General features: G+C 37.9%; 1 protein-coding gene across 1 annotated transcript in view; it reads right to left on the bottom strand.

Annotated features, from left to right (window-relative positions):
* Positions 1-13,527: 13,527 nt before the first annotated feature.
* Positions 13,528-14,638, bottom strand: part of MTRR (5-methyltetrahydrofolate-homocysteine methyltransferase reductase) — a 24,707-nt gene continuing 23,596 nt past the window's right edge. Inside the window, exons 13-14 of the mRNA XM_009574350.1 lie at positions 14,622-14,638; positions 13,528-13,672 (exon numbers count right to left, since the gene is read on the bottom strand). The exon at positions 14,622-14,638 is cut by the window's right edge and continues 154 nt beyond it. Of these exons, the coding sequence (XP_009572645.1) occupies positions 13,528-13,672; positions 14,622-14,638 (162 nt within the window). The remainder of the gene's footprint in view (positions 13,673-14,621) is intronic.

Genomic DNA, 14,638 nt, shown 5'->3' with positions numbered 1-14,638 from the left:
GAGAGTAGAGGAATATATAGGTAATGGCAGGTAAGTGGAATAGACTGAATGTAAAAATTTGCAGAAATGGGCTGTCAGGTATTAGCTAGACTAGAACACAAACAACAGATGACAATGGATCATAGCAATAATTATTCATTGTGACAAAATGAGGATGGGACACTGCAAATAATGTGTTTGATCATCTGAAATAAAGACACAATGGATTTCTTTTATGCTTCACCCTTAACACTATGATGTTTTCACTGATGATTTCACAAAAGACTTGGGTTACAGAAAGGTTGTGCCATCCACCCACAATCTCTAATTTAGGACATCAGAACTCCATATTGATGCCCAAGCACAGATTTCTGCTGATTGACAGTATTATTTGCTCAGAAGTTCCATCCTTGTTCACTTCTGATATAACACCATATTACTTTAATATGCCTTATTTTAACTAATTTAAAAAGCCTTATTTTAATTACAGCAACAATTTCCTCTAAAGCAATTAGACATTTTTTTCCTAGTAAATCTGTGCTATCCTTAGTCTTTCCTTTCTACAACATAATGTCAGACAGCTTCTTTCAACATCATTTAGAGTGCCATTTCCAAAAGCATTTTGCCCTTTTCATCCTTCCCCACCTTAAGAAAGGTAGGTATTATAACTGCCATCAAAATATATTCCCTGGCACTGCAGCTGCCCAAGGCCCTGACAATGAGTGATCACTGATGTAGGTTTCATGTAACAGGGCAAGAGTGTTTGAGGAGCACAGGAGGCTCCCGTTGATACACTCGGTAGCATGCAACATGGGAACACGCTGCGGGACACACTTACTCTCCTGGAGAGGTCGAAGAATTCACTGAAGGCAGATGCACATGCCACTCTCCAACCAAACACTAGCTCACCAGGAACATAAGTTGGCCAGAAAGCACCCATCCTCCAAAGCAGGTGACTGACTGTGTCAGTTCAGCACATTTCCCATACTGCTGACTTTGGTGGAATTTTTCTCTAACTTCAACTGCAAATTAAAGCTGACTGCAAGATAGCAGAGTCCCCAGCAGCTGACAGCAGTGCAAGCATCCCCTGCCTCCTCAGAAAGCAAGTCCACCTGTGGCAGAAATGCCTTTATTCTATTCCTCTACTACAGTTTGCTAGATGAGATAGATAAACTGGGCAGCCTGCCTCAGGAAAGCCGCCGTGTTTACTCTGAACAATGCAAGCAATGAATTGCCCTGTCAAGGAATCTCTCCCAGTCCTAGCATGCAGCAAGGAGACAAAAATCTGAGTATGAAAACCAAGTATACTGAAAACTAATACTCATGGCTCTTCAGATACATTATTCCCACTTTAATGATCCTTTTCCTCTTTTCTTAAAAAAAGGATTCTTGCATATGCCATGGGTAGATTTACAGCAACAAAATCTGTGTATGCTATATTGATCATTGATTGCTTATTTGCTGGCTTGCCAGGGGCTGATTTCCACACACAGACACAGACACACCGCCTGAGTGATGATAAGAGCAGGAAAAAGAGGATGCACACTCTTTTTCTGTCATCTTACACATGGCCAGTGCTGGAGGCATGTATAATATGCATGTATATTTGTTGTTTCCCTTGACAGGAGATTTTTGAACCCGGAATTAAATAAACCCAAAGGATGACATGGCTATCTGCATCATATTCACTTGGAGTTCACTGGTATCAGTGCTAGAGAAAACAATAATATTTCCATCTCTTTCTCTATTTTGAATGGTCTGTCAGAGAAAAAGAAGGGCATATCCTCTGCAGAAGACAAGCCAGAATCTGTGGAAATCCCCTGGTATGAGTTCAGAGACATAGAATCAATTTATGAAGAGAGAAATAAAGCATTTGTCCTACGAAAAAGGGGAATTTTATAGCAATCATTTCTGAAATACATATCAAGAGGTAGGAAAAAGTTCTTCCATTGATGACTTCTGGCTTTCAGCCATTTCTATATGCTTCTTTACACTTCATTGCAACAGAAGTCCCAGATCTCTATGAGAAAAAAAAGACAGAATTCCAGCCTAGATGCTGCCATTGGAATTATTGCCATGAAACACAAAAATGCATGGAAAATATGAGATACCTTCAGGAGGGCAGAATCACCTTTGGAAGCAGACATGTTCAAATGCAAATATTCAAACTGCCAACAGGATACCTTCTAGCACGAGAAACACAGCCACAAGTATGTGCAGGGGAGAGAGGAGAGGTTACCAGAGAGATACATGCATCTGCAAAAGAAGATAAGCAGATGACAGAAGTGTATATGTGAAGGTGCAAGGACAAAGAAGCAAGAGAGAAAATAAGAAAATAGAAAGAGGAATTAGCTAAACCTTTTCAAAGATTCCACATGGTTACATTATAGAAAAAGACCTCTTTAGTCCAGCTTTTCCATGCAATTAATAGCAGGAGCTGACACTAAAGTATTATACAAGAATTAAGAGGCAAGGAGGTGGTTTGTGCAATCTGATGATGGAGTATTGCACCACACAAGATAAATTGTTAAATTAAAATATGCATAATACTATAAGACATTTGAAACACCTCGATTTACAGTGGTTCACATTTATGCTCAGAGCTACACAGAATCTGAAAACTGGTTACTTACAACTGGTTTGTGCAATCTGACAATGGAGTATTGCACCACACAAGATAAATTGTTAAATTAAAATATGCATAATACTATAAGACATTTGAAACACCTCGATTTACAGTGGTTCACATTTATGCTCAGAGCTACACAGAATCTGAAAACTGGTTACTTAAAATTTTTAAAAATTTTATGGATCTTAATGAGAAAATAATCTAAAGCAACTGTATTGCCCCAAGTAACCATAACTCATCAGTGAGGGCAGTAAGAATTTCACAGAGATCTTTGGCAAAATGAACCAGAAGACCTAGCAGTAATTTATTTGCTATGTTATCACATGTGATAAAAGATGGATTGGCACGCTGCACATACAAGGTGATGACAACTTGTGAAACAGTTCACTTTACTATTCAGCCACCACCAGGTCATAAATATGAGAGTTTACAGAGTCCCTCATTGACAGGAGCACATGCATTCAAAAATCTGGGAGTCCCTTGTTTCAGAGCATTGTGGGTTATCCCCTGTAGGCTTAGCCATCTATTAACATGCACTTTCTACTTGAAACTTTCAGAGATGTTGTCTACCCTGCACATCAACATTACAAGTAAGTATTAACCATCCTCTTCAGATGCATTAGAAATCTAATTATAAGCGATCATCTGAAACCCACAACTACCTGGATCTCTGTCTACATCAAAGCTAGATCAGTACTGCAGAGCCTGAATACATGACTCAAAAAATAGCAACGTAATCATTCTATGCACAAGCCCAACAGTAAAAATACAAAACAAAACTTGGTTTATTAGGCCAGCTGGCATGTATACTTTGTCTTACTGAAGGCTGTATGCACCCTTTTTTGCAGCCTGACTCACAGTAAGTCAACCAGTTTGTTTTTAATTTAGCTCTGTTGAGGATTGAACTTGCCCAGATGTACTGAATTGCAGAAGTTCATACCATGTCTTTAATATTTTCCTTTAAGAGATTAAACTGGCTTTGGCCCAAAACAAAGCAGGAACACAAAACAAATGTAGTCACATACCAGTGCTCAAGCTGCTGCTGGAAATCTTATAATGGAAAAATACTGCTGAACTTCAACACAACATTTTATTAGTAAACAAATGCGATCAGGGAAAGGGAAATGGCTCTACCAGATAGACTGCAGCAGTAGTCCATGAAATCCCTCCCCCTGCCCACACCTTCCAAGTATGTGTAATGTTGAACATTTCAGAAAGCATTAAGTGTCAGGACAACAAAATGTAGACCATAGACCATCACACAATGCTGTAGATATCAGAGGCATCAAAGAACATGTAAAATTCCCTATCATGCAAGCTTTGAGTAACTGCTACAGGACTCCCTCTTCATTTGCAGGTTTCCTTGGGGGATATCTTTTCATTGTCTGAAGCTCAAGTCAGGAGCTTTCTATCTGGGGGAAACTACACTCCATGTAAGAGAGCTGACAGCACTTAAGCTGAAGACAAGCGCTTGCAAAGGTCACTTGCAAGTGAGATTCCTGTTGGCTCGGTGCTCCAGCCTGTCAGGGTCCCTCTGAAAGGCAGCACATTCATCTTGTCTATCAACCACTACTGCATCACCCCCTGTTCCGCATCATCTGCCAGCTTGCTGAGTACGCACTCTGCCCCATCGTCCAGGTCATTAATGAAGATGTTAAGCAGGACTGGACCCAGTATTGTCCCTTGGGGCACACCACTAGTGACTGGCATCCAGCTGAGCTAATCACAACCACTGGAGACCAGCAGTTCAGCCAGTTTTCAGTCCACCTCGCTGTTCACTTCTTTAGTCCGTATTTCATCAGTAAGACAATGTTCAAAGCCTTGCTACAATTGAGACCAAATGACATCCACTGCTCTCCCCTGATCTAGCAAACCAGTCGTCTTATTTTAGAAGGCTACCACATTGGTAAGCCCTCTTTATCCGTGATGACTAAGCCCAATCACCATTTTGCCCTTAGAAATGGTTTCCAGAAGGATTTGTTCCATCACCTTCCCGGGGATCAAGGTGAAGCTGCCAGCCTGTAGTTATCCAGATGTTCCTTCTTGTCCATCTTGAAGATAGGAGTGATACTTGCTTTCCCCCGACCCCCAGGAACCTCTCCTGGTCGTCACGACCTTTCAAAGATAATCTAGAGTGGACTCACAATCTACAAGTTGAATATATAAATAGAAACATCGGACAATAACCTATTTACAAAATACACAGATTCTCTCATCCTCATATATTGACAGCAATGTCAGTTGGTAACATGCAATTCTACAAAAGGCTTTACAGTTAGTGAGATCAGCTGTGTTTCTTCATGTTTGAAAGCCCCTAGCATGCTGTAGGCACTATAAGAGACAATGAATGAGGGAAATAAATTTTTTCTACCACATCTGTACAGCAGTTTACAGATTTATGCCCTCCTTTTTATTCACCATTTGTGCATTCATAAGGTTCTTTCTCTCTGCAAAATGAAAAAGTAAGGAAAATCCTATATTCTTCCAATAGCAGTGAATGAATAGAGGGAACTACCTGGCGGCTGTTTTTTTTCTTGGAAGTGATCATTTGACATTTTCTGAATAGAGTTCTACATACATTTTAATAGTAAAATGCAGCTGTGTAAACTGAAGGACACAGTTATCCAGACAGATATTTCAAAATAAGTCTAACCTGTAAAGTAAGGACAAAAACTAAATTGAGATCTTGGTAACGTGTATATATATGTGCATGTGTATGAAGAAAACAAAGATGTTTTACACAGCCCATTAAAAAAGAAAAATCAAAACAACTACAAACTGCTGAAAGAATTATTATCCCCATTTCCTATGAGTTCTGAATTGATTTTTGCAGAAAGTTTTACAAACATGAAAAATGTTTCCATTTACCTTAAAATGCAATACTCTCCTTGTGCAAAGCTGTAAGAGCCTTAACAAACTTGCCCACTGGTAAAGAAATATAGCCATTTCTATTTAGGAATTAGCTTTTTGTTTGAGAATTTTGCAAAAATAACTTAAAAAAAAATCAGTGTGTTCTGCTTCTCATAGGAACAGTCGTTTTAAAAACCAACTTGTGTGAAATTCTTGGACATCCAATCATTTATTTAAAAAATGTTACAGGATCCCTTTCTCCGCTCCTATCTGTGTTTGCTCCAGCAGTTGTTAGGCAAGGAAAACCTAAAAATTTACTGCCATCAAGCTGTGCCTCTGGGGTTGCCATTGGCATCAATGCCACCCCCTCCCAGCATGTTTAGGAACTATAACACGTAGATTCTGCCTTGAAAGCAGCGTCTTCCAAGAGCCACAAGCTGTTTATCTGACTGCAGTTTCAGTAGCTCATATACTGCTCCTTTCTCATCTTTACAGAAAACAAAAAGGAGTGCTGGTGACATAAAGAGTGGCTTATTCTATAGGAATCTGTCCCCACCAAAAGAAAACAAGGGCAGCATTAGCTTAGTCTCAAGAAATAGTAGTCTGTAAGAATCACAAGCAGGGAGCTGGCATTTAACTGGAAGACACGGTAGTTTATACAAGCACACAGAAAGAGAAACATGTATGCCTTTTTCAAGTGCCTTTTTCAACATCTGGCCCTGCCCACAAATGCTGAGCAGTCATAGCCTCATCATTCTGCTTTGGTTTGGTGATGTTCATAAACTGAGGGCAATTGACACCGTTTCTTCACAACACCTGCAAAACAATTAAAAAATGCCATTGTCCCACCACTAAGGAGAAAGTACTGGAAACAGCCCTGCTGATCTTCTAGCAAGTTACAATAAAATGCATTTAAAAAAAAAAAAAAAAGTTAAGGAAAACCAATCGATCATCTAAGCAATAGAGTTAACAGCAGGTTAGAAATGAATATCCCTGACTGATGGAGCCTTACAAACTGCTGTTTTCAAACCAACTGTAGAACGTTTTCTTTTTTAATAAGCACAATTGGCTTTGAGTGCTTTGTCAACGTGACAAACCTTTTCCACCAGAAGTGGAGGATTTATTCAAACGCTAATGAAAGTGAATGTAATTTGTAGTGCTGCTGAATCAACTTTTCAAGACTATAATTTGCATTTATATAAAACTCCAATTTTTTCAATATGAAACATATTTGAATGGGGTTTTGAGACTAAACAAATTGACATACTGTTTTTGCCATCAATTTAAAAGTATTTTGATTTCTTTATGATCGACAACTCTAATAATACTGAGCAGACTTTTATATTTACAGATTTTCTTCAACTGGAGAAGAGACTCTCAAGATTCATTAAAATAGTCCATAGCTCTTATATTAAACCATTGTATGAACTAGCTCAATTTTCAGATCCAAATCAATTGCTCGTACCATTCTGCCAATGTAGAGTCACCTCTCAATTCATGATAACTGACCAGGGCTCGTAGACCATAACTTTTAGTGATGTAATATTCTTCCTATAATCACCAGCAGGCATGAAATGATTCTTCCATTTTTATTCCTCCATGACACCCCAAAAACCAGAACAGAACAGAAAATAATACTGAAAATATTGTGTTGTTATTTGTTATATAATCACTGTTATGTCTGAAATGGGACTACTGGATTCAATTTTGATCTTCCCAACTCAGATGAAGCATAACTGGAGTGAAACGGATCCAGAGACGGAGGCATAAAGTTTCCATTTGGAAAGCAGGAAAAAATCTGAAGCTGTCAGGTTGAGACGCAGGATGACAAAGCTACTCAAAAAAAAAAAAAATGTTCCTTTTATACAAGCGACACCCAGTGAAACAGAGACACTAAGAAATTGGTTGTGCAAAGCCATCAACATACCAAACTGCTAAATCTATAAATATGCAATGAAAATATCCATATTTACATAATAGAAAATAAAAGTTGTAAGCATATGACTTCATGTGAACTGTAAAGCTCAAAGTTGAGCTTCAAGCAGGTAATTTCATATCTGCTTGCTAGAAGTGTTTGTTTATTCTTCTTTAAAAAAAAAAAATCACCTACAGAATAATGGACTGAATATAAATGGTTATTTAAGTGGAATTTAGCACTATATACAACTGCAGCTGAATTTGTCCATTCAAGCAGAGGATTTGTGAGTCAGATACATTTAAAATTATCTATGGCATGGTGTTGACAAAGGTTTTAAAAAGCACAAAGTCTTCAGGTATAGGCATCTGATACCATATCCACCATGGACACTACTTTAGCCAAGCACAGAACCTGATAAAATATTTCTATCCTCAACAGCACAGAAATACTATCATCTGGAAAGTAGTACTAGTAAGGCTACATGGTAACATTTAGATAAAACATGCAGTGTATATTTTCCGTATGGTTTACATGACAACACATCTTTGACTAGTAACAGTAATTGCTATTAGGCAGCATAAAATATAACTGCTGGAGAGGTATTTGCATACATGCAGGGATGGTTTCAAAAATGTTAGGATTTTCAGAGTATTTACAATAACTAACAGCGCAGCAAGCCACTGGTTAATGGAAGAGTCCACATAAGATGTGCACAGATGCCACTATCTTCAGCATCCCACGCATCTCCTGCCCTATGCAGCAATATGAATGACCGCAAAGAACAAGCAGGAAATTGAAGAACATCTAACAAGCAGAAATGGAATATTTTTTTCATTGAATATATTGGAACAGTAACACTTTCACTATCTTGATCGCATCTAACCAGCTGAATAAAAACTGAACAATATAACCTGCCTGGTAAATGCTCAAAAAGCCTTAACGGAAACTAAGTACCACTGTTGGGCTCTATTAAAAAAAAAAAAAAAACTGAAAGCACAAGAAAAATAAATTAAAATCATTACAGAAGAACGAAGGGTTAAGTGAGGAAGACACTTCCACCAGAAGAAATATCCTGCTTCATGGATATTTCTGTTGGGCAAGGAAGAGAAAAATCCTTTCGCCCCACGAGTCTCCCTAAGAGCAGGACATATCTGAAGCTAACACCTAACAGGGGATGCAGCCGACGGGAACAACAAAAAACACACCTTGTCAAAAACCCAAGCAAAGCAAACAAACAAACAAAACCCCAGGACATGATTTCACCATGTTCCTGAGTATAAGCTAAGCAGTACCTGGGCTTCAGAGACCTCCAGTCTGGAATGTGCACAAGGGCACGAGAGGTACTGCCACGTCTGGCGCTGGCCACCGAGATACCCGGCGTGACTGGCACAGGCAGCGGGGGGAAAAAAGGCATTTTAACTAACCACCTCATAGTGGCTTGAAGAGCTGGTGGCAGCAGCTAATGTGTTAATCACCAGCCATACAGCTACGCTGAGAGTAGCTGGAGAGTAAAAAGGATGTCACCGGGAGTAAGAAATGACTTCACTGAGCTTCTGCTTAGCCCCCGTACACACGTGCAGTCATTGGTGAAACTGGGGCGGGGGGAGCAGGCACAAGACCTCTGCTACAAAATCTGTGTGTGGCTTCGCATGTAGAAAAATGTATGTGTTCCCACATGTGGCCTCATCTTCAGTTACACTGGATGCACTAAATACCAGGTGATGAAACATTTGAAAAAAAAACCACCACCATTAAGTTTTGGCAAATATAGGCTTGGGGTTTTATTTAAAAATACGTTTAAAAGTGCATTCTTTCAGGGATGAAATTAGAGGGCAAGAACATTCCCTGGTATACACATATACGCCAGTCTGTATCAGGCCTTGATACCCACTGACAACCCCACATCGACACACGTACCTCACGCACCCGTTGCTGGCACCTCTGGCACACCGGTCCCAGGGCAGAAATCGCGTAAAGCACAGCGGGACCTACCCCTTCCCACAAAGCCTGAGGCTTAGATTTTCCATCCCACTGTACAAAAGTTTCTCAATTTATTATTAAAAAACACCTCTGCTTTTTTGGAAAGTGACTAGATTTTCTGTGATATCAGACAGTACAATTATTGAGGAAATGTGTGAGAAAGACGGATCTATGAGCTAATCTGCAGCACGGCACTTGGAGAAACAGCAGCTCAGGTCTCTGTTCATTTCCTTCTTCACTTTGGGCAATTTCTTTGCCTGGGTTTCCCGTTGTATAAAATGAAGTTAAGTTTATCTAAGAGCAGTGCAGAGTAGTAGCTGTTAGGATCGTGTACATAGCTGACAAGTGCTCAGACAGAGTAACAGAAGTACCAAAGACAGAAAGGAAGAGAGTTGTGAGCATGATTCCTAATTACATTACTGATAAGATTTACTAGACTCACTTTGTCTTAGGCTAATACTCTTTTCCCCATTTCTAGTTCCAAAGTAAAACTGGAATGCAGTTAAGCCAGAAACTGTGGCCTTGAGACTTAACTTCCAAAGGAAACAAGCAGACAGCAATACACTACACATTCCCCAGGAGCAATCAAAAATAGGATACAGGTTCAACAAGAACAGCACACAACCCGATGTTGCCCTATTCCTTTGAGGTAAAAAGCCAAGGGTTTTTTTTTGTGTGTGTATTTTCTTTTTTTTTTTGTTTCTTTGTTTTAAAGTCTTTTCCTACTCACAAAGTGGGGCAGAACAAGTATTTACAGAGGCCAAGTCAATTTTACCAAATAAACCAATGTTTGGACAACCCCTCAGAATGCTTCAGCTCAGTGATCTAAGTTTCCTTAGAACAAAACATTTCATTTTGGGTAAAACGCTGTCAGATTCATCTCCAAATCATGGCTGCTGATAACTTGGAATGGTGAAAGAGGGAAAAAGCTATTTCCATATTTTCAAATTGCCTGCAAACTCTGTGGTTTGCAGGACAGCCCCTGCCTTATTCCACAAGTTTATTTTATTCTGAGACTTAATCAACTTGGACTTTTACTTCCAATAACCCTTCCCCCACCCCCCCATCCCTGTGCCATTCAACACCTAAGGCGCCATTCGGTAGTTAAGTTCAATCCTTAAACTGACACGCTAGTCATGTTCTGTGATTTTGCCATTTCTCACATCTGGCCTTGTCATTTTTCAGAAGAAACTTCTCAATATACTCGGGATCTTCAGAGACTGCTGAAAAGGTGTGTTCATCCTATTTCTGCCAATATTCTAGGTGTCCTGAAAAGTTGGGAGAGAAGAGGGAAAGAAAGGAAGAGGAAATAGAGGTGCAAGAAACATGTTAATACTACTTCTGCTTCCAGGTGCAGTAAAGTCAGCTTGAATTTAAAAGCAGCAAACTGAAAAAAATTGGCATGAGTTTAGTAATATGAAAAGTAAACCCTTTTGAAACTGTAGATTAAAAGAGAAACTGTAACATCAACCCTATTTCACCAACTCAGAGTAACATTCAAAAACTGATGAGAAAACAGGACATAAGGAATGCTTGACCATTAATGCTTCTCTGGAGTAATAGGTTTAGTGTAACAACCAGTCCTTGTTACCAACATAAAAACTGTAAGCCTCTCAAATATAAGAAACAGCACACAACCTTCACTATTTCTTTTAAACGACAAAGGAATTCTGTAACCAATTCTGGAATTAGGAGGAAGAGCACATACATGGTATTTCTTTAATGAAAGAAAACTAAAAGATGTTAAAAAAATCCCCTGCTTAGCTTTAGGAGATATAGTAAAATCCATCCCTGTATGCTTTTCTAAAAGACATAGGAGGAGGAGTCATAAATCAGTACTATTCAATTATGCAGAGACAGAATTTAATTAAGAAAAACATACAGTCCTTATTGCAAGCCTTCTCCATCTCCATGATTCCTGTATCTCAGAAGTCCTTTCCTCCTTGCCTTTCCTGCTCGTTCAGTGTCACTGAATGTGAACGCAAAAATACTTCCTTCAGGTAAAACATGGTGGTGTTTGTTGGGATTATTTTAGTTTGCTTGAACTTTGGGCTTTGCACCATGCAGTTATAAATTTAAGAGTAAGCTGCAACTATTTTTTGTTGTTCTAAGAGATCGTAATAAAGCTCATGTGCTTCTCTACGGACTTACTACTACATTACTAAATAATCCAAGTATTTTAGTTTTGTAGAGAATTTATAACAGGAGAGGGGAAATGCATGGATATCAGACCCCATCAAATGCAATACACCCAATCAGAAAAGAACACTCAACTGTTAATATCCCCAAAGGTGCTATGCTGTTGCCTGTAGTATTACTAAAATGGTCATCGCAACTTCTGTATTGTGATATGTAAGTAACACAAAAATGAACACCTGTTAAGAGATCTGGAAAAAGCTGCAACTTGCAGTCAGAAGAACATTGTTTTCTCTGTAATCCCCAAGAACTGAAAATCATAAATCCTATCTGAGAACATACATGATATAATAAGTGCTATTTCCAGTTAACAGAAGGTAGTTAATGATTTATCTTTACTATTGCAATACTGGTAGCTTTTTCTTTTATTTATAATTTTTAAAAACATGTAAAGATGGTTAGTTGATGCAAAATGTTCATGTTCGTATCACCTTAGTCATTTCCGTTAAAGTTTAAAATTGGAGTACTTTTTGAAAAGAAGCACTTCTATCCTTCTTATGTGCCAAAGATCAAAAAATGCACTGTTTGCAATTACTGTAAGCCATCTCTCCCTATGGAGCTTTTTTTGTAGAGATTACTTGACAGTGATTGATATAACCGCTCTGCTGAAGAATTTCTGCACAAAATTTTAGCTGATTCCTTCCAAGGATATTTAAACAATCATTACACAAGTTATATCAAAATTCCAGGCACTTCATCAGAATGTTTCTTCTTTAAACACATGATTTTATTCTAACCAATAGTCATATTTTTTTCTGTATTTTTTTCTTGATTTACCTACCAATTAACTAATAATCACTAGACAACCACAAGACTTGCAATAAGTAATACGGTTCTGATTATGCATAAGAAAAAACAAAACAAGAATTCTCCCCAGGAAGTAAACAATGATTTGTCTAAAATATTCTCTCATACTTTGTGTTTATCTTTAAAGATCTAAGTATGACAAGGAACCAAGAAGACAACATGGATGTTTAGAAGTTAGAAAAAGCAGAGGGAAGAGAGGGATCTGAAGAGAAGCATGAATGACTTACACTTTTACTCTTCCACCTATTTGCACTCCAAATGGCCCTTGTTAGAAAGAAGACCAGATACTTTCAACAACTTGCTTACAACAACTTGATTTTTGCAGTGGATTGTTATATGTAAGGGCAACTGCTTTCAAAACACCATATTTTACTGTCTTCAACTTAAAAAAATTAGTTCAATAATCTGAGAAAGTATTTACTAAGCAATACTTCTCCAGCAACAAAATTCAACCCAACTGGTGAGTTTGCTCATAAATGAAACCACAAACATTTTAGAGACAGGAATGAAAATAATTTCAAAAGAATTATACAGGAAAATCTAATAAGGATTAGCATGGAGTGTAGCTAAACTTTGAATATGATGTAATGATGGAATGAAAAAGCTAAGTATTTAAAGAAAACTTCAGAGCTGAAATTCTGCAATAACCTTTCTGTACAACATTCTGAACATTCATTCCTTTTGGCAGTTATTGTCATTGTGCAAGCTGAAAAAATATAAATAGTCTCAGGAAGTATCTAGGAAGTGTTCAAATAAATCTTGGCAAGTCAGTAATGTATTTGATGACACATAGATCAGTGTGTAACATATTTACTCTGTAGCTTCTTTATGTATACATTATAGGAAAAAATACACGATGTAATGTAAACATACAATTGTACTTGTACAAGTGCAGAAGTTTTTACTTTCTACATTAAACCAACCTTAAAATGAGAGAATCAAGGCACTGAGATAGTCCATTATGTAACATCGTTAAAAAATCATAAGCTTCAAAAGGCAGCCTGGTTTGTTGTCGTTTAAAAGGTTTCATATTCCTGCTTGAAAGGTCAATAGAGAAAGTTAAGATTTGGGTGACTACAGACAGCACTTTTGACAATAACTTTTTGTCAAAAGCATATATGTGAAACGAAATCTTTTGTGTTACAAAAGCACAGGAAAAACTAAATATTCAGCTCCAAACATCTTGCAAATATCTTTTTGCTTCTCGAAGCATGGCCAGGATTTTCATTGCTTCCAATTTGTCAGCTTCCATTTCCATGCTTAAAATGTCCACTACAGCATCACTTACACCATCAGCCATGTGCTTTTTATCTCTGCAAAAAAAAAAAATAGAGGAGGAAAATGCATAATAGTGTATTTTTCATTTTATCAATAGCTTCAGAGGCAGGATAATATTGGAAAAGAGGCATTAAAAAACATCCCAAACAAAAATATATCTTGTATATTGTACGGCAAGATTTTCACTGAGTTTTCATGTAGCTGAGCATTGACAGTAACAAGGGTTTCTCTCAATCAAACATTACAAAGTTTTCAGCATGCTGTAATTTATAAGAAAAAAACCTTGGAACCCTAGTTGAACTGTCACAGAATAATTGTTCTCTTTTAGGGAGAATTGGACCTGCTGAAGTATTTTTTATTATTATATCACCATATGGTTCCAATATTAAAAAAAAAAAACACCAGACCCCTCACTTATTAATAATGCTATTTTCAATACAAATAGCTGACATTTATTCCTGCAGGAGAACATATTGACATTGGGCTCTATATTCAAACAGTTTGTCCATTTATCAACAAACTTCCTAAAAATCTCAAACCTCCAGGTAAAATCCTGCATCCACAAACAAAACTTCCCACTGTGAAATATATTACTATTACAGAGCTTTAGCATTCTGGCCCACCCAAGCCTGGAACACAGCAGAAGACTGCTGCTATCTCACAGCTCTGCAGTTTATCATCACATGTATTCAAATATCTCATTTTCTCAAGAGAAATCTATTAGCATGAAACCTCCTATAGCTTAACTGAATACTAAAAAAGAAAAAGAAATAGTAAGTGACTAAAGCAGCCAGTGGACTGTGTGGTTACCAGCTATACTTTCAAGACTATATTGGAAAAAATGGACATAGTGATGAAATTCTAGCATTCCAGGAAGGGTCCTTCAGCATCATGCTGGTCCTTTCTTTCAGACAGCTCTAAGTCTTTCTAAAGCCTCAAACTTCTGCTAACTTCTCTTTCTGAGACAGTCCATCTCCACTCTACTCACCCACATACATAGA

Source organism: Fulmarus glacialis, unplaced genomic scaffold, assembly GCF_000690835.1.
Source record: "Fulmarus glacialis isolate BGI_N327 unplaced genomic scaffold, ASM69083v1 scaffold19303, whole genome shotgun sequence".
Lineage (NCBI taxonomy): Eukaryota > Metazoa > Chordata > Aves > Procellariiformes > Procellariidae > Fulmarus > Fulmarus glacialis.
The sequence above is the reverse complement of the archived record's forward strand: the minus strand, read 5'-3'. Positions and strand labels throughout refer to the sequence as shown.